We start from the raw sequence: 21794 nt of genomic DNA, 5'->3' as shown, positions 1-21794 counted from the left end.
TAATTTCATTTTTTCCTTGTAAGACTCTTCTACTTATAATTTCTTTAAAATCATTAAAAAATGAAATAGACTAGGCTACAGTGGAAAAATACCATAGTGCTTCACACGTGGTAAGCTTTTGATTCAACTACGTGTTATATGCCACAAGGTGAGATAGATTTCTTATTGCAAGATTTAGTTAAAGAGTCCTCTGCTTTAACTACCTGTTCTTTATCCAGCAGCCAAAGTGATCTTTCTAAAAAGTCAGAGTCCCATACTCAGACCTCAATGATGATTTCCCAACACAGTTGGAATATAATCCAAAGTCATCACTAAGGCCTGAAGGTCCTAGATGAACTGCCTTCTGCTGAAAGCTCATTTCTTCCCTCTCTCCTCACGCAATTTGCTCCCACCCTACTGGTCTTCTTGATACGTGAACAAGTCTAGCTGGATATCTTCTCCCCATTTCAATCAGGTTTCTGTGCAAACCATGCCTCTTTTTTTGTGGCTTCTCTGAACCTTCTGATTAAAAAAGCCCTCCTCAAATGCAATCACTTTCTGTCCTCTTTCCCCTGCTTTTTCTTCACAGTGCTTAGCACCACCTATAGAGGTTGCTTGCTAGCATCTAAACATCCATTTCCATGCTTCAGAAATTGTAATTCATGTAAGGCACTGAAAAGCCACATATTTTCCCAGCATCCCTTCCAGCTGGGCAGAGTCATGTGAGCAGGCTCCACCAACAGCTGCACACACACCAAACTTTTTATCCAGAGCTGGGACTTGTTAGGCAGAGCTGTGTAGAATCCAACCTGGAAGGCATGGCACCAGGCAGGATCCTGTTCTGTGAAGCTTCCTCATAGCTCTCATGACAAGAAATGAACCTGCCAAAAACACTCATATATGTGCCTTCTAATTGTTTTCTTGGACATTTTTTGCTGTTATGTAAACATGGCTTTAGTATCTACAAACCTGAAAGACTTGTCATATACATTTTTATTCATAGACAGAGTAGTTCTATGTATTCTTTTGTATCTCATTAATAGATTTGTATAAATATTTTCATGAATCTAACAACAGTTATTGAAGTACACTTTGTGAATAGAGTCTTGCATTTATAGTTACTTAACATTTACTTTATTTTTAGTATATGGCTTGATATTTTTCTGTTTTACTTCAAAATGATGTGCTTAAAGGAGTCAGGAAGAGATCCTGAAGAAAGAGCAATAGGTTGGTTTTGGTCTACTTATCTCTTACAAATTGTATTTTTCTTGGCATGTACTGAGACAGCTACCCAGTAGCAAGTTGATATTTTTTAAAGGAAAATTCCTATGTTGTAGAAATAGAAAGTGACAGTATTATGCATAATTATCTATGCAATTACACTTGCACATGCTTGAACATTTTTAGCCAGGAATGCTTAATAACATTTGCATGGTTAAATGAGACAGCAGAAACAACTGGAGAGGCCTGGGGGCATGGTCATCTATTTAAGCATCCACTTGGATTTTCAACATAATTAGTCATATAATTGTGTGCCTAAACTTAGTAGATTCATGTAAGTAATGATAAATTATTAAAAAGGTGTGCGTGTATTTGCTTTCTATTTCCTGCCAATCAAGTTACTAAGGAATATACTACATTCATGTCTCATCATATAAATCTTCAGGTAAGATTACAATGTAAAGCCCTGTATGAAGGGGATTGAAGAAGTGAATCCATTCAGATGAGAGAGAGTTAATATAGCTATTTGGATATCCATAGTTTTAGGAAGAATTCCTAAGATAAAATCATAACACCAAGTCTGTTCACCTGTTCCCACTAAGATTTTTATGAAAAATGTTTCATTAGCATATGTTATATTCAATACAATGAGCTTTTGTGTTTATTAATTTTTTTCAATTTTAATTAATACCTAAAGGTTGGACATAATAGCTTCCTCCTGTATAGTTGATTTCCTTCTTTTCATAATTCTATTAGTGGTTGCTGGTAAAAACTTGGACCAAATAAATCTGAACAGCAAATACATTAACCTCAAAATATTAAGATGGTCATTTGGACTCAAAATCTCTCAGTATTTCTCATCAATCCTCTTCTTCACTATTGATTTTGAAGCTTCATTTCATATTTGTCCACTGTTATTTTAATATTGAAGTTAAAAACACATGGAGAATCAAGGAAAACTATGTATCTGTCTTCAGGAGCTTATCTAAATTGCAAAACTAGAAGACCTTTGAAGTGTTGAACTAAAATTCCTTTGACAAGAGTACAAAATACACTTCATTATCTGTATTTTGCAAAATACATTTTATTAGTTGATACAATAAAATGTATAGTCTTAGTTCAGAAAAATCAGACTTATCTCACTAAAGGCTAAAATTAACCAGTTTTTTTTTCTCATTTTGGGTACATGTTAGATGTCAATAAATGCAATCCTTAGCAGCATAGCACTTAAATGAGCTAATTTTTGTTTTTCTTGTTGGTTTGACAAAGTCCAAACAACCTTAAGGGCATGAGGAAAAAACATCTATTTGTTCAGATTCTTTGATTGAAGGTTAGAATGAAATAAAATTTAAAAACAAACAAATGACAAAACCAAACAATCTCTGAGTACATTGGAGTGATAAAGGATTTGGGGTTGATGAATATTGGTCAGTGTTTTTAATAGTCATTTCATTGCAAGAGTAGTTCAGAGGATTCAGAAAGTACATGGGTTCAGGTACATTTGTAGTGTTTCAAGAATTCACTTCAGGAAGGTCAAGACACTGGTCAGGATGGACTGGCATTAAAATTATGAATATTTTAGCATTTCTTATGATGACACTCCTGCTCAATATTTCCCATTCTGAACACACTGTACCAAGCCCCAGGAGGCAGACATCATCCATAAGAGGTGAAATATATATCCAGTGACTGCAGCCAAGTAAGTCATCATAATAAAGCATTATAAATAATTTCTAAAAGGATATTCATCATAAAAAGTATTTATTTTTCTATTAATTGTGCTAAAGAGCCTAGACCATGAAAACATTCACTCTTGTTGGAGCCAAAGACATAGGGAGGACAGAGTAAAAGGATATAAAGGAAAGTGAATTCTGGGACCATGGATATAATTTTTGATTGATGTTGTGGTTAAAAAAGATAAAAATTCATAATGATGAAAATATCAAGTGTGAGGTAATTAGAAAGAAAAATTACCACACAATACCCTGGACCAGGGAAAATTTGGAAAGAATTAGAAGCCAAGAAAATTTGTTTCTTTATGTTCACGTTTTACATACAGTATTAATGCCACTTCTATTGCAGAAGAAGTGATATGAATCAAGAATCACTACAATTGTCTTAATGGAGTCTTATCAAAAAAGGATTAAATACACATAGGAGAGGGTCTTTTTGCTCCCAAACCGGGGGTGGGGGGAAACAAATGGTAGAAAATGTTATAGTTAAATTGGCACAGTATTGAGAATCGTTGACCACGAGTAAAATGACGTAGTCAGAAGCAGTAAAATGACATAAGACCCCTTACTGGGGATGGAAATAACTAGGAACAGATGACGACAGGATTTGTCAGAGCTACAAACTCTGGCCTTCTCCTGGGACAGCTCCGGCCTTTACTCAGGGTGTGCTACGCTAAACCAACCATCAAACTTTCCATGAGCTTTTCCGATGAGCAATTTCAGAGAAAACGGAAATTAAACCAGATTAGCAAAACTCAGCTACATTTTTCATGGAAGTGGTGAGTTCAGTGTACATGGGAAAGTTAAAACTGGTAACACCATCAGCTACCAAGAACTGTGAGCAGAATCTAAAAGAAGTATAGTTTTTGTTTGAGCAATCAAGAATTCTCTTTTATTGAACTAAGGCAGCAGATAGAAAAGGAGGCTCTCAGAGGGGGAAAAAAAGAAAAAGAAGAAGAAAAAAAAAAGATCTTTCAACCCAAGGGATCTAGAGCTACATTATTATTTCTCAATGAAGTGAGCCTTCATTTTCTGAAGAAATACTTGATTCCTAAGAAAGCAAACTTGTCACTTGTGTTGTGGAAAATATACAAAGATGGGTGAACTCTATTTGCATGAGGAAATTTGAAATTCAGGCTCAAATTCTGCTGCCCTTTTTATTTAAAAATTTGGCTGCAATTGACTACTGATTTGTCTTTTTCAGCATGTTTCATCTCTGGAATTATTTTTCATCGGTTGCAGAACACACTGAATTCTCTAAGTTATTTCTTGAAATTTATTAGAAGTCCACTCTGATAACCTATCAATTTAAATTACATCAGCAAAAAAGATGCATATCTTTCTTATGCTGTTTAACAGTAGAGCACATATAAATAATATATTTTAATGTTTCATCTTCAATTTGTCTTATCAAACTTGTTTTTTTTTGGTGCATGTGGCTAAAAAAGGAAGTGAAAAATAAAGGCTCCCTGCCTCTAAGACATGACAGGCAGACTCACAACATGCAAACACACAATTTATAAATTGTCCCACAGAGAAATGCCTGTCCCCGGGCTCCCCCTGGAGCTCCTGCTGCTGCTGCTTTGGGAGCCTTGTGGAGTCCTGATGGAGTCCAGGCAGCCTGAATTAAGCTGTGGTAACACACAACTCCGAGAATCTCAGTGTCCGTCACAATACAGGGTGATTCTGGGTTCACGGAAACCCTGCTGCATATGGGAGTGGCTTTCTAGGACAAGCGTTCTACACGTGCACATTTAGCGAGCGGGCTGCTTCCATCTCGTGGCTCCATAGTTCTTAACGAGGCTCCCTCCACGATTGCTGCATCTGGGCAAGAATCAGCTGCAGGATCTCAGGAGCATTCTCCTTGCACAACCCACAGGGAATCCTGGCTCCTGGGCCAGCACTGGTCACAGGACCCAGCCCGGTTGCCAGGGACTGAGGAGAGCCAGCCTCTGTGTTGCCCAGGAGAGTGAGGAACCAGATACTGTAGGCCCTTGTAAATTCTACCCCCTTTACCAATGGTTACTGAGCTCTCTAAAAATTACATGCAATAATTGCACGATTTTCTGATGAGAGGGGGAGGGTCCTTAGCTGCCATCACTTTTTTTTAATGGGAGAGTGATCTCTCATCTCAAATTTCTAATAAGCTTCCCCTCACCCCCAAAGAAGGCATAGATTTATATTCAAGAAAGGAAAACTTTGACATTTAGGAATAGCTCTGAGAAGTTGAATTTTAGAGTAGATTCTGAGGCTTCACAAAATCCATGTGTTGGCCTCAATATTCATAATTATCTTGCCCCACACTGCCTGAAAGATTTCAATTACACATTATATTAAAACTGTCCTAAGTTTTGGCAACAGGTAATCTTCAAACATTAAAAAAAAAATCCCAAGTTAGGTTAAAGTACTTTTTGTCACTCACAGTACGGTGTGAATCAGTCAGGCTAACTGCTTCCTAACGATGCTCAGAGCTCCAACCCTCTGAGGGGTCGGCGTCCTACATAGGAAAGGAGTTAGGATGGGAGAAGGGGTAAGAAAATTTAGAACAGGAGGCGGCTTTACAATTCAGGGAGAATGTCAAAGTCTGAGATACTGCCTAATGCTTGAAAACAAAATTAATAAAAAATTATTCAACACAAGTGCCCGCAGTTCAAGCGTCCCTTGGGCACTGCTGCATGCCAGGCATGGTGCCAGCTGCCCAGGCTACAGCAACAACGCCGTCATTAGTCAATTGCTAGTTGTTAGCCGTTTGCTAGTCAGTGCTAGGTAATATGCCAGCACCACCTGGCATTTCATTGCTACTGTGTTCTTAGCTGTTAGTGCTTACATCTGGGTTTTACTAAAGAAAAAAACAACAATAAAAAAAACCACCTGCTAAAAGTGACTTAAGAAATCGGAAAATTTATCCCATGTAAAACAATGGCGGTGGCAATTACAGGATTAGTTAATTTAGCATGGAAGTGTATCACTGAGGACCTAGACGCCTACGTGTTCCGCTGCCACCATCATTGTGGTAGCCTAGTGGCAAGGTCGCCATAGCAGCTCTAGATGTCACATATTCATGTGACATTTAAAGTCAGGGAGAAGGGAATCTCCTCACTTTGTGCCCCTTTATGGGCACGAATGAAACCTTCCCAGGAATTCCTCAGAAGATTTTCTTCTCTTGTATCTTTAATTAGAATTGCGTCACATATCCTCCCCGAAGCTGTCACCTGGCAAGTATCCCGAGGCCATTTTACTTCAGCAGGGAGAAGTTTCTTTAACATTTTTTGTATGTGTGCCAGGGATGAAATCTTTCAGCTTTTGTATGCCTGGAAACATCTCTCTTTTACCCATGTTTTTGAAAGACATTTCACTGGGTATAGAGCTCTAAGTTTGATGGTTCTTTTTTTCCCTTTAGTACTTTAAATAGTTGCTTTTTCCCCTTTTGTCTTACACTGTTTACAGTGCTATTTCTGCTCTATCCCTTTGCTCCTCTGTGCACGTTTGCCCTCCTCCACCCCGTGCCCTCCCTAGCTGCTTTAAGCTTGTTTCTCCAGTTTAAAGCCCTGCAATTATAATGTGCCTTGTTTTGATTTTCTTTATGTATCCTTTGCGCGGGGTTTATTGAGCTTCTTGGGTCTGTGGGTTAATAGTTTTTATCAAGCTCAGAAAAACATCAGCCATTCATTGTTTTAAAAAATATTTTTTTCCATTCCCTCCTCTTTTTCTTCCTTAGGGTTTCCAATTGCTCACATATTAGGCTTCTTGAAGTGGATCCACAATTCTCTTTCATTTTTTTCCAGTATGTTTTTCCTCTGTATTTCATTTCAGGAAGTTTCTGTTGCTGTGTCTTCAAGTGCACCACTCTTGTCCTCTGCATTATCTAATCTGCTGCTTATCCCATCCAGGTTATTTTTGATTTTGGATGTTTCATTTCTTACTTCTAGAAATTAAATTTGGATCTTTTTCTTATATCTTCCATGGCTCTACTCTACAAGTCTAATCTTTCCACTACATTCTTCAACACATGGGATATAGTTTTAATAATCTTTTTATGTCCTGGCCTGCTAATTCTATCGTGTGTGTCATTTGTCAGTATTTATTTATTTACTTATTTATTTTCTCCTTATTAAGAGTCTTATCTTCCAGCTTCTTGGCATGTCTATATAATTTTGATTGGATGTCAGACGGTGTGAATTTTACCTTGTTGGCTGCTAGATATTGTTTATCCCTATAAATATTCTTGAGTTTTGTTCTAGGATTCAGTTAAGTTATTTGGAAACAGTTATTATCCTTTCATGGAGACTTATTGAGATATAATTGACAAAATCACAACATATTTAAAGTATGCATAATGGTGATTTGATTTGATACTTGTTCCTAAGCTTTGTTAGGTGGGGCCAAAGAAACTTTTCATTTAGAACAAACTTTTCTTTGTATTGAGACAATGCCCTTATGAATTCCCCACTTGATGTGCTGTTCTGTGAGGTTCATCTATTCTTGCTGGCCGGGGCACGAACTGTCCCCAGCTCTGTTTGAGTGGAGGTGATTTCCTGCCCGATCTGTCTGAGTGGTTCGTTCCCTAGCTTTCAGTGGTTTCTCTACCTGCACAAACTAATCAGTACACAGACGAAGATACTACAGATCTCTGGACAACACCCTCCTCACCCCGCCCTGCTCTGGCTCTTTACTTTTGAGAGTTCTTTGCTGTGAACTCTGGCCTCCCTGAACTCCAAATTCCATTTCCCCTCAACTCAGGGAGTATGTGGGGCACCGCCTCGGTGTGCCTTCCTGTGCAATAGCCTGGCCACTTTTCCCAGCTCTACTCTAGGGGAGTCACACAGTTCAGCCCATTGGTTTCCCTTTTTTCAGTGATCACTGTTCTGTGCCACCTATTGTCCAATTTCTGAAAACATTTGTCTTACATGTTTTATTTGTTTTTTAGTTGTTTAAGACAGTAAGATACATCTTTTCCCTTTCACTCTATTGTGGCCAGAAGTCAAGCCCCTCTTGTTTTTGTTTTTGTTTTTTTCCCTCCACTGTGACTATTTTTATCTAGACTTTACTTTAAAATAAAATCATTTTAAATGTTAGACATGCTTTTACTAACAAGAAATTAATAGATAAGAATGTACAACACATGGAAAGAACCTAGGACTAGAATTCTAGAGAACTAGATGATAGATCCATTTTGTCTGTCAAATGAGTCCATGACTGTCTGTGTGAACCAAATGATTTATTTGGTTCCACACAACTCTATCATGAGAACATTTCAAGAGGATTCTAACTCATTGTCAGAGGACAGAGGCTGTAGGAGTGGTACCAGAGTTAGGAAGGGCAGGGACAGCCACAGACTAAAGTGCATGAAGAAGGAATAATGATGATGAGTAGTGAACAAGGCATGTTCTGGAACTGGAGGCCCCAGAAACAGTGGGGAAAGGAAAGGGTTTGAAGAGCTGCTGAGGGAAATACGACATAGGATTGGTTGAACAGGAGGAGTAATTGAAAATCTGCAGATCAAATAGTTCGTTAGGTTTAGCCACTTCACCAGTGCCAACCAGGGAAAACTAAAATTGCATATGACATCAGATAGCTAAAAACTTCTTTAATACAAACTCTAGCAAGTATTTACACTGGCATTTATATGGCTGTTAAACATAACATAATAGTAATAATAACAACAAATTAACTTCTGTGAAAACCCACAGAAACTGGTGTTTATGGGGGAAAACAACAAATAAATTGCTCATGACTTTTTCTAGGTGGTACTCTAAGGACTACAAAATACCACATTCATTTAGAAGATGCTCTTACTGAGGAATTGTGATTAGTTCCACAGGAATCTTATCAATGAGCTATCTGAAATCTCAGAAAACAGGCTTTACTCTTTATAATCTATAAAGAGACTATAAAGTAAAATCTTTTGCCAAGAGTCACAAAATTAATTAGTGTTCAATATAATATTGAAATCCAAGTGATAGGACACTTAATAGCCTCTCAATTACACCAACCTGTTTTGGTGAGCTTTGATTAAAAACTCACATTTTCCACCAGAATCTTCTTTTTATGTGTCACCTTTTTGAACACATTATTAGATAGTTTTGCTCTGTGATGATGGGATAATACAAAACCTGCTTGCTGACTTTGGACTAATTATATAACTTTCTCCTTGTTCTTAGGGTTATTTAACAAACAGAAGTAGCTGACCAAAGTATAATGGAACAGAAGACTTGCTCTTGAATGTTGCTTTTGCACCTTCCTCAAAAGGACTGAGTTCATGAATGAAAAATACAAGCAAAGAATAGAGTGGGAAGCAAAGCTCGGCATGGCACCAACGGCCCTGACACGAGGCCAACACACACCAAAGACCGAGAGGCAAGTTCCTGATCCTGATCGTTCTCCTCTAAGAATATTCAATGACTCATTAAGATACGGTGATATTTTTGGCACTCAAGGAAACCTTTGCATGACATTTTATAAAAAACTGTAACTATCTTTACTGAGTAGGCAGTATATTTGTCTATTTCTATACTCAGATTTGCATCCTGTCCCATATAATTTATATTTGGCTACAATAAGAATGTGCATTAACACGGTGTCACTGGTGTTATCAGTGAAGTGGTTAACAATCTTGGCATTTAAGGGGCTGTAATTACATTTCTAGGTTAACAGTACTATTTCCTGTCCCAGCTCTGGGCCTCTGATCTCCGTGAGGCAAGGTGAATTAGCTTTTCAGTAAAAAAAAAAAAAAGAAAAAGAAAAACTTCATGATTGTAGAGATACCAGTTCTAGTAAAGGGAATAAACTATATTCTAGAGAAATCAGCAGAAATTCGTAGGCCCTTAAGCCTTCCAGAGCTAACTAAGTTCTGTTGCTTCAGGCTTCAATAATTGTATTAAACTGCAATAGATTTGAATTCCTTCTAAATTCTTAAATTTGGGAGGAGTATCTATTCTTATTTTGCTATTGGGAAGGAAAGGAGAAGTATGAAATCATCCCAGCCATATCTAAGGGTATTAGAACGGTGTGAAGGTTCCTATATTTGCTCTGCTCTCTCCGAAGGGCACAAAGAGGAGAGATGATGGCTGGTGGCTAAATGGCTGCTCCATTTTATCTGGAGACCCGCACGCTCTCACTGCTCTATTCCCTTTGGGGGCCGTGTTCCCCTGCTTGAAAGAATATTGCCTGCTCTGCGAGCTAATGATTTGTTTGGAGGATGTAAGTCTCAGAGGTGAAGATAACTGCATAGCTTTTATGATGTATCTTTCAAATCTTTGATCTGCTTTTTTCTAAATACGGGGGACCCCTTTATAGCAAGATTAAAGATGCCTTTTCTGGCAAGAAAGGCAAAATTTGAAAACCTGAAAGCTGCTCAGACCTCCAAATGATATTTCTGTATTTCTTTATTTTGTCAACATTATACTTGGTGTGGTCCTGCATTCATGTGGTAATTGCATGGTAATCAAAATGCAGTATCAGATCACAGAGTTTTTTTCCCTCATATTTTCCAAGGAGGTGGAGAACTATGAATCTTGTTTTAAGAAGTGGCTAGTACAAACTGGTTTATGTCTAGTGCATATATACTCATTTTGAATTCGGATTTGACAAATATTTACTCGTTAGCAAGTGGGTGTTAGACATTGTGCCTTCTTTTATAAGGAATACCAAGAATCAGAACCTGTTTTCAAGAGACTCACACTCTCCATAGGAAGATAAGGCAATAAAAGAAATGATCATGAGATGATGCAAAATAGGACAAATGAAAGTGTTTGGAGAGAAATGAATGACATTCAATGTGGGACAGAGAGAAGTGATAGCAGCCAAGCGAGAGGGGAATTAGGAAAGAGCTCAGCATTTGGGGACCTTGCAGGATCAGTGAGATCAATGAGTGGTGCTGGAGCCAGAAATAAGATGTGGGGTGAGGAGGTGGGTGGCAGGGAGAGGAGATGGTCAAAAAAGGTTGAGAAGCTTGTACTTAATTTGGTGGCGGTAGGGAGCCAATGAGGGTTTTTAAGCAGAGATAATAGGAGTTGTGGTGTAAGAAATATTTTGGAAACATTTTAGAGTAGACTTTAGTGTATTTTGAGCTAAAAATATGTTTCTGTAAATAAGCAAGTGTGTTTGATAATGTCCTATGGGTTTTATTTCCATATAGAACTACCACTAAAAATGTTAAACATACCAACAGTATGAGAACGTTACATTTGAATCTGAAAGATTATTATTTCTTACTTTTATAATGAGGTAGTTCATCCATGTATAGATTTCTAATCTCAATCAAATGAATGAGCAAAAGGATGTACTTTCATAGTATTCTGGAAAATTCAATCTTCTCTACCATGTGAATAACTGAGTTTTTACTCTCAGAATAGTATTTTGAAATCTATTTTTTGTTCTATTCCTGTCCTTTAGAACACAACACATCCTTACAAAAATATGGAGATAAAATGTAAAAAGAATAGAGAAATAGTTTTATAGAGTAAAGTAAAAAAGATTTTTAAAAACAAGACTGTAGCAAATAGATACATGGCTCTGATCAGAAGCTAGTTTTGTATATTTTTTCATTAATTATCATGTGATGGCTAAAGTTTATCCATGATAAATCTGAAAATATGAGTAACTCAACTTACTCTCTACCAAAACTTTTATCAAAGCAAGTATTCTAATATGGGTCATATCTCCTCTACTTTATCTCCTGGGCAGGAAGAGTGAGAAACTAAAGAAAAGGTAACTCAAAACTACAGAACAAACTCCCAAATATATGACAAGGCAACATTATGAAGCAAGCAAAATATTATCCAAAAATGATTAGTTAATAGTTAACCATAGATATTTTGGGGGCACTTGAGCACATTGAAATTCGATAAGCCATGTGTTTCTAAGGACTTCATCTTGTTTTTCTTATTGTAAATGTGGAATGAGGCCTTTCTTATTTCATAACTAGAGGACAGACGGTGGTAAGTGGCATTCTGCTAATGTAAAGGAATCAGCAAACTTCCTTCATGTTCAATTTACTATTATTTACTATTTACTCTATGGAGGAAATAAATTAAAAAAGAGATTATTGTTTTATCTAAAGCAAAAGAAAGTTTCAATTAGGAGTTGCTTATTCACATTACAAAATTTTGCCTAATGATTCCATTTGAGTTATTCCAAAACATTTTACTTTTAAAAGTTTGATTTGCAAATAATTTTGTAACCCAAGGTCTGTCATAGGCAGTACACTTTAAAAGTAAAAAAAAAAAAAAAATCCTAATCTAAAATTCTTAACAAGTTGAAACACAAAGCTGACCCTCACCTACCTAGTTATTTGTTTTTAATTGAGTATTTTGACTAATTATGAGAAAATGTATATAGGAAAACAGTGGCATTGAATGAAATTACTATCTAAATTAATATTCAAATTGGAATTGAGAAAAAATAGGAAAATTTACTGCCATCAGAAAAGTAAGAGTATAATACCAATTTGTGTCTCTGAACACTCGCTCTTGTCAGTAAGGCACAACACTGAACATTTTTTAAAAACAAAGTTATTTTACATTCCTTACTGCTGATCAGTACTTACTGTTGAATGTTGAAGATAACTGAAATAAAAAAACAGCGTGAGAATGGCAATTTATGAAGTTGAAGGCGTCATTACCACAATTTTATGCTTTCCTTAAAAACTGAAGGTACGATATAGCACAAAAGTACATCCACTCTTCATGTAGCAATGAGTAAATAAAATTAAAATTACCCATACAATTAAAATCACCAATGATTGAATAAACTTTTACAATGAAAAGGACTTGGCCATTAAGAATGATACAAAAACTAAAGTTTTTTTAAAAAAAAAAAAAAACAATTAATGCCTTACCAATAATGGGATCAGGCACGATGCCACTTCTGCTCTCCTTCCATGACAGCAGGTAGTCAAGGCTGGTGAGATCTGCAGATTCTATATAATGGTTCACTGTCAGCATCATCTGATGAGCTTTTGCTATTCCATAGTGCACTTTTGCTTCTTCCAGGAGAGGCATGTTTGTTAGCTCTGCTGTTGTGTCAAAGGCTTGCTGAAAGTATTCCGAAGCTTTACTGTAGTATCCCTACAAATAGAAGAGAAGTGATTTTTTTTTCTCGGTTGGTTTTACCATTCCACCTCTCTTCCCACCTTGGCAAGTACCACATTGTTCTTTCAACAGTTAGAGCAGTTCATCCTCAAGGAGGAAGTGATGGCAAGCAGGGTCTCTGTTAGAATACAGTTCTTTTTATGCGTGTGATGACTAACAGTGCAATTCTTGAAGTTAACTCATTAACAAAGCTGTTTCTTTCAGGTTGAACTGTGTGAAATGTAAGTTTTGGGGAAAAAATGTTCAAATATCAGAATTTTTTCATTTGGTTCAACCAAAAAGAAGTTTGGGAAGCGTGACCAGATTGACACTGATTTGGATGGATTTTCTTACTTGTAGCATTGAATTTACTTAATGAAATATTTTTAACCAGCTTTAATTTTTAATCACAATGAGGTCATTTTCACCCAACCAATTTAATCCAATATAGATGTATATGTCCACCGAATTAGTTGTTAGTCTTGTTTCCCTACACGCACATGCCATTCTTGACTAAGAATGTGGACATAAGATATTTTTTAAAAATATGATCCTGATAGGACCAATGCACCTCAAATGATCATTTAAACTATCTCTTTTCCAAGTTCTTTGCAACATTTTAAGTTATAACTATAAAGATAACTATAAAATCATTCCAATTTGATTCAAACTCTACCTCCTTTAAATAAAGAGGCCAAATAATTCTGAAATCATCAAAATCAATTACATGGCACATAAAAGCCTGCAGCGGTTAAGAGTATGGGTTTGAATACCATGGCTACCTAGAGGCTTGGAGACCTGGGGTAGGGAGGTCACTTAAGCCCCCCGAGCCTCTGGAAAAGGGGAACGGCAGGGTACCGTGGAAGCGTTGAGAGAATAATGACAGCTGCCCCTTACACAGATGGCATTTACTCCACCGCCAGGCCCTATTCTACGTGCTTTATGTATATATTCACTCAATACTCACAAGAACCTTATGAGGTGGGGAAACTGAGGTGCCTAGCAGGTGCTTAACTTGTCCCAGGCCACAGATTTTATAAGCAAAAGAGTTGGGTTTTTAACCAAGCGGTTTGGTCTCAGAGTTGGTACTTTTAATCATTACATAAATATCCTCTAAAACAAGATTAATTAGTATAAACACAATTTGAGAATATAACTACCCTCAAAAAGGATAGATCTTCCTTGTGACCCAAAAAGCAATTTTAACTAGAGAAACAAGCCTCTTTCATACCATTTGTAAGAGAGAATCTCTGTACTAAGACCAAATAAGGAGAAAATAAGTAAAAAATCTGTCATGGCCAATGCATTGAGAGACATTTATTTTAGACGCTTTTCTCTTTCTCGTTTCTTTCACATGACCAGTCTCTTCCTAGAATTACATATTTCCTTCAGAATTGCTTTTGGGACTGTCCTTTCTTCTCCTGATGGACCTAGCAGGGGCTTCACAGCTGGAAACAAGGGTTTGGAGCAAGAGAGATGCATGTGTTGGCAGATACCAGCCAATTGTTATGATGCAGTCCCTTTGAATTTAAATATTTTAACTGCTCTTGAAATAGGAAGTTACTGAGGCCCGGCATTGGCTTTGAAGATGTGAATCAGTGTCAGCAGCTTGTGGTGACTGGGCTCAACATGGCTCTAGGGTCCTGGAAGAAGAGGAAGAAAGAGGTGTGTCTCTTCCCAGCCGACTCCCTGTGCGTCAACTGAGTCCTGCGGTCTGGGGGCCATTCTGCTAACAGATTAGGGGAAAGTGAGGATCAAATGGAAATGGAATTTTAAAGCTACAATTTTTTCCCCATAAGCAAGAAACACGTACACTCACCTTTTCATTGTAGATATCGCCAAGCATTGTACTTGCTTTCACAACATCAAGACTTTGAAAATTGTTTCTTGCAATTTTCACAAATTCTTTCAAGTATTTAATTGCTTCTGTCATATTTCTTTGGCTAGAACAAATAAAATAGGAAGCTATTGGGACATCATTTCACTTAACATCACAATGAAGAAAAGATAGTATGTGTCTTTGCTTTAGAAAGTGCAAAATGGTTATCAGGATAATGAAAGCTGAACAAAATTAAAAATTTAAAGTGAAAATATTAAAAATGAAAATATTAAAACAAATTTAAAAGTAAAAATATTAAAAATTACAAATATATGTGATTTGATTTTGTTAGAGTATATAGTATGTTAAAATTTAAACCTTCAAATCCCCATGATTGCTGGTGGAAATGTAAACTGCAACAGATGTTTTGGAAAACAACTTTCAGTCCTCAGAAGCTTTAACACAGGGGTATCACATGACCCAGCTACTCCACTCCTCCACATGTACCCAAGAGAAATGAAGACATGTCCGCACAAAGACTTGTACATGAATGTTCATAGCAACATTGTTCTTCATAGCCAAGAAGTGGAAATAACCCAAATGTCTGTCATTTGATGAGTGGATAAGCAAAATGTGGTTATGTATATCCATAATATCCATAATATTCCTTTTTAAAAGAAATGAAGTACTGATATACACTGTAATACGGATAAACCTTGAAAACATGCTAAATTAAAGAAGCCACTCACAAATAACCACATATTGTATAATTACATTTACATGAAATGTCCAGAATAGGCAAATCCATAGAGACAGAAAGTAGGTTAGTGCTTACCAGAGGCTGGGGTGAGGCAGGGAAGGGAATGGCTGCTAAAGGGTATGGGGTTTCTTTTCAGGGTGATGAAAATGATCTTAAATTAAATAGTGGTAATAGGTGCACAAATCTGTAGATATACTGAAAACTACTGAACTAAACCTGTAAAAGGGCGAATTATGTGATATATGAATTATATCTTAATAAAGCTGTTACTTTTTAAGTAAAACCTTTTACAAGTTTATGAAAGGTGAATGGTAGTTTGTTTTTGTAAGTGTCCCTCAGCAGTGAAGTCTCAGGCATCACCAAAGTTACCCATACAAGTGTTACACATACTGACAAAATGCTCAGAAAGACATCATTTCCAGCAGACTGCTTGGTATATACTAGGCGTTCATTTATTTTTGAACGAAGAAATGGTAAAAGTTTGGGATGGGAAACACTTATGCAGTACACATACAAGTCAAGCTCCCAGGTAAATCCTGAGAACCTCAGTCATTGGACGTTTGAAGTTCTTGACTGTAACCTCCTGTCTTCTGGATATTTCAGGACATCAAGAAACCTTTCAGAGACTCTCAAATGCCCTAGTACCCTACTTTCTAGGGAATATTGTTCCTGTTCTTAAAAAGTTTCACTGTCAATTTGAAGAGATAAATCTATAAATTCATAATGTGGGATTTACTGTGATGGACATATATAAATAGTATATAGTACTTGGAAACTTAGAGCACATTCCTTCCAATATCCTCCCTGCAAGAACAAGTCTAGAGTTTGTAGCATAAATTTGATCTTAAAAGACAGATTTGTGGATTTGGATTTGGATCCCTAAGGATTTGGAGCTAAATCTAGGGAATGGAATGGTGAACTCAAAGCACCTTTATACATTTGAAAAACTGTAGTATGTATTGCGGGAGACATGTTTGAATTTTGAACTGCATCAAATATTTAGTGTGTTTATATGTTCTTAGGTTCCTTGCTCTAATCTCGCTCGTCTTCTTCCTGTGCCCTGACCCAGGTCTTCAATGCATAGATTGGGAGTCCCTGTTGTGAACCATCCCATATTGCTCCACATGTCTCTCCTTCTCTAGTGCCCAGAACTTTGAGCCGATCTCTGTTTTCTCATTTGTCTTGTATCTTCATCTCCCCAGATATCTCACTGACATTGGAGTCTCTGCCCATCCACAGGTTGGCTCTTTCTAGAGTTCTGTCCAATCTGTCCTCTCCCCTCCACTAAATGCTTACTATGGGCAATTTCATATAGTGCTATGGTGTGCCCTGACTCCTATATGCACATGTATGGCAAATCTATATTTCTAGCCCTGATTTTCCCTCTGTGTTGTACATTCATATTTCCAATTGTTCAGACTTACTAAGCATACAAAAGAAGATAGTTTCCTCCAAGTGATTATCTTCAAAGATGTCACCTAATGATGAAGCTGATGGCATTATGAGGATTCTCTTTCAGAAACATCTTCATAGTGTTGTGTTATTATAAAGCATTCATAAGTAATTTAATAATTTTTGTTCCAAAAATGGGGTTATCCCTAGAGATTGTGTGTGTGTATGCTTTTTTCCCCCCTAAATATGACTCTAAATGCATTGGCTGTTTGCAAAAATCAAACCCACCTCTCAAACAATGATGTTCCTCTTTAGGGATCATTCAAAAGAATATTCCACAAGCTCAGAAAGTGTTTCAAAAGACTGTTAATTTTAAACAGGTGGTGGCAGGATTAGAGGTATCAACTTGCATAACTTCCCAAGATTTGACGATGACAACATTCATTTTCACAGGTAAGCTGTGGTATGTTTGTAAAAATAAGGTACATTGATTTATAGTTATAGTGCATTATGGTGGATATTAGAAAGATCTAGGCTTGAATCTCAGCTTGGCTTTTTAATTGAATAACTTTGAACACATCTTCACTCTTTCTCAGCTTCAGTTTTCTCATTTTAAAAATGGCCACAAAGTGTGAGATGAAAAATTACATATATGCATAGCCTGGCACATAGTAGAGATTCATTAATTGACAGCTAGTGTTATTATTGCTTCTCAGTGAAGTAAAAAGCTATTATGCCCATAGCTCTCTACTTGGTAGAATTTACCACCAGCTGAGAAGAGTCAAATTAGCTAAGCAGTACTTTTTGAAAATCTTTCATTAGGCAATGAATGAAACACCATGATTTGAACGGACACTCTCCAAGACAGAGAGGTAAATGAAATTCTGGTGTCTATTTTCTAGGGGGCAGGGTCAAAGAACTAACACTGTTTGTTTACTTGAGTATCAGGTCCTATCAAATGCATTCTTTTTTTCTTTCTTATTGGTAAAAGAATGGTCTACATATCAGAAATAGAATGAAATTTTACATTCCCAAAGTTAATATTGCTTTTTATGGTTCTATTTGCACTTTTTCATAACAAAATTATGAATAATCCTCTTCCAGTTTTAGGCTTAGCTCAATTCTCCAGAAAAAGATTTTGAATTGTTTGAGGAATACTTCATGGAATAAAATACCATAAGGGCTGCACTTACTACTTGAATTTAAACATTTGCTTTGTGGAATAACTAAAATGGTATTGAGAGCTCAAGAGTATGAAAATAAAAATATTAATAACACTACTTAGAATTTTGAGCAAACTTGTATGTTTCTAGGACTAAAATATTTTATCAAATTGTTGTCAACTCTCCAAGCACTTTCTTGGATTATAATATTCAAGCAAAAAATGATAACATAAGAAAAAAGTAGAGACTTCTTTGCATATCACTTTAAAAACTTAAGAAAAATATTATTTTTATTTAGCTAAAATGGGCTCACTGAAGCTTATTTATGTTCATGTTCCTAAAAGCTGATATATTTTTGATGGAAATACATTTTGGATTAAGTCTGGCCTGCTGAGGATTGTTAAATCACAACATATACAAAAAAGAAACAACCCACTAAACAAAAAAACAAGTTCAGTGAATAAGAAATACAAAATAGTATAAATAAAACTATTGCTGGGTGAGTCGAGTGGTTTTTCTCCCAGAGGAGCAACAGATCTCCAAAACATCTAAAAGTATCTGGAACTTGTTCTAACAAATAATGCTACAGGAAAAGTCTTTCCATTATAAATTATATGCTGCACTCAATGAATGCACAGCTCTATAGCCAGCAAAGCTGTTAACACGGAATCTGAAATATAAACATTATATGTTGCTTTAAGGATTTCTAAATTTAAAATTTATCCATAGATGTAGAAGCTAGCCTTTCTTTAGAAGGTAAAGAACCAAATATTTCTCTCACAGAAAAGCTACAGATTATCTGAATGAGTTAAAGGACAAGGTTAAAATGTTAAACAAATATTAATTCCAGTTTTCTATATGCAGTGCACAGGTGCAACTTGAACAGCATATTATATGGTATAATCATTAAATTCATTCAGCCAGACCTTAGAGAGTTAAAAACATATATTCTGAGGAACAGGACTCCTCGGTCCAAAGAATGAGAATGAAACAGTGCAGAATATTTGTGTATCAAGGTGATTCCAGTTTCCAGCTGGGAACACGGGATGGTTAACACCCACATCCCCTGACAACTGTCCAATTATGTATATCACACTTGGCCTACTGTTTGCAGTAGAAGTAATCAATAAAGGATGTGGTTGAGTGAACATAGATTTTGGTTGAACCAATGCATGAAAACTTAATCATTTACTCAGAGAGAAGAAATCAAATAGAGCAGAGATGAAGCAGCCACTCAGGGGCTTGTTGATTGTGCCACCAAGTTTGTAGGCCACAGATGAAAATAATAAGGCAAATGGAATCAGTGACAGGAGAAAATGTAAAAAGCTATTCTTAATTTCATGAATTAATAGAAATGTTTTGATGTATTTTGGGGGGTCATTTTTTTAGGAGATCTCGCATCAAAGCCTGGATGTTCCACTTTAAAGAATATATGAAAATTACTAGGGCATGTCATTTCTCTCAAGCAAGAAGAAATTAATTTTCAGCTATAACAGAAAGGTAATTTTCACACTTGAAACTTTTTACTGATTGATTTAAAATGTCCACTGTGGAAAGTTTTCTAAGAAAGAACCTGGGTTTACATGAAAATTTATCATTGGTATGGCATAAACCCAAGCTAATTGAGAACAAGATGTCTTGAGCAACTCTCATTTTTGTAATTTAATTTTTTTTCCACTATAAAAGCCATTCTATTTATGTTGGAGAGCTCTGCCATTTTGGTAAATGAATTATTTCAGGACATGAGGCAAAAAAAATGCTGTAAGAAAAATTGAGGTGATTTCCTCCCCACTCTATACTTACTCAAATTATCTGTCTACATATAATAATAATATTTACTTGGTAATTTCTTTCAACTCATTTTCTCTTTGTTTTATGGACTATAGTTCTGTCTTTTGTAGCTGTGTCATGGGCAATAGTTATTATTTTAGAATATTGACCCTTTTTCACTACTATTCCAAGTAGGAAAAAAAGACATTGCAAATGCTTATTTTCTCTTATGCTGCTTAATATTATTCAAACCAATAGCAAAAATAACAAACCCTGTTCACTGCAGAAACCTCCGTCGATAACCCTCAGGCCAGGGAGAGTTCTGGCTTTATCAGATGAGCAACTCTGTACTACTAGGTCCTTCCGTTTTTCAATGGAAGCCACAGTATAAATTCTTATAACCATTTTAGAAGCTTCCAGCCTTAAAGCTTATTCACCTTTCATGCATGTTCAGCTGACGGCCTTAGACACACACTTATCCTAGACGTGGCTGTCCCTTTCATTTCCTTTAAAGAGATAAAATATGTTTATAGAGATAGGGCTTACCATTAGTGAAACGTGTGCCATTGCACAGGCTGAGAAAAAGATTTAGAGGTGATGCTAAGCTTCCCATGCAGCTTGATTTACTTCTCAGCCGACACCACCATAATTTCCTTTATTTTGGTTATGCTCCATTTCTCCTAATCTGAGGACCACTTAGGACTATGAAAGGGATACATATATGTGTCTATGTGTATGGGCATGTGCGCATGGGTCAAAAAAATGCCAAGCCCTCGAAGCAAATTTTTTTAAAATGACCACAAAATTCATATCAAAGCATTCCTAATAAGCAGTGGACTTGATTGAATATGGCTTCTTAGATATCTTAGGTGCTGTTGTCTTCCTGTAAAGGATGTTTTTTTGAAACCTCTGTTCACCTCTTGAGTTATTCTGCTCGAATGGTGAGAGAATATGCCAAGGCGCACACCTGCCGCATATCTGTCCCCCATGCCCAGCAAGGACTGGCAAGCTTCCTGTGGCCTCAGAGCACTTTCCCTGAAGGCCCCAGAAGAAGCAGCTCCTGTGTTCTTGTGCACTGCAGAACACTATAAAATTAAAACCCCACGTCTCCCATGTAAGTCACTGACGGCTTCATTTGCAATTTAGTAGATGAGGATTTTTATAAGTGGAATTCATTTCATTTGGTATAAAAGTGAGATAGGGATAAATCTTCTTGTCTATTTTATGTCAGCCCCAAGGCAGGCTGCTAGACTGAGAATGCTGGGATAGAAGTGTCCCTATGACTACCCAAAACACACCCTACTTCATGATACATCAGAGATAACGGGATCTTTTTCTATACCTGAACCTCGAGTAATACTTAAGCAGCCAAATCAAAACATTAGGTTTTCTCTTGTTGTTATTGCCAATATTTACCAGTAATTGTTCAACTCTCCCTTAACTTTTACTGTATAGACCAAGAATTCAAGTCCTGAAGTGAAGATACTAAAATATTCCAGATGAAACACCAAGTTAAAAGGTGAGAATTATTTTAAGGTAACCACAGATCTCTAGAAGTTTCAAAAATAATTATATTTTTGTAACCAAAGGGGCATTGCAACACTTTTCTGGTCCTACTGCAACATAGTTAAGTTCTCAATATGTTTTATAAGGGAAAATATTTTTCCCTGGAATTTTATCTCTTTAGTTAGGTTGGGACACAATGTCATTTTGTAAAAATTACTTTATGCACACGCTAAGGGATGCATTTATTTAACTGTACAGACTCAGGTCAGGTCTGCTGCTGAAGAGCAAGACAAATAATCCAACCATTTTTTACTGATTCGGGGCAGTGCTAACACTAGAGTCAAGTAATTAAAAAAATCAAAATGAGCTGGGCAAAAGGGC

The 21794-nt window shown here is 36.5% G+C and overlaps 1 protein-coding gene across 1 annotated transcript in view; it reads right to left on the bottom strand.

Moving 5' to 3' along the window:
• Window positions 1-21794, bottom strand: part of TTC29 (tetratricopeptide repeat domain 29) — a 116963-nt gene that overhangs the window by 15079 nt on the left and 80090 nt on the right. The window contains exons 8-9 of the mRNA XM_054595697.1: window positions 14823-14946; window positions 12772-13000 (exon numbers count right to left, since the gene is read on the bottom strand). Coding sequence (XP_054451672.1) covers window positions 12772-13000; window positions 14823-14946 — 353 coding nt within the window. The remainder of the gene's footprint in view (window positions 1-12771; window positions 13001-14822; window positions 14947-21794) is intronic.

Source organism: Pteronotus mesoamericanus, unplaced genomic scaffold (assembly GCF_021234165.1).
Source record: "Pteronotus mesoamericanus isolate MK-2021 breed Mesoamerican mustached bat unplaced genomic scaffold, CSHL_Meso_final contig_163, whole genome shotgun sequence".
Taxonomy (NCBI): domain Eukaryota; kingdom Metazoa; phylum Chordata; class Mammalia; order Chiroptera; family Mormoopidae; genus Pteronotus; species Pteronotus mesoamericanus.
Note: the sequence above shows the minus strand (reverse complement) of the source record. Positions and strands in the feature narration are given on the sequence as shown.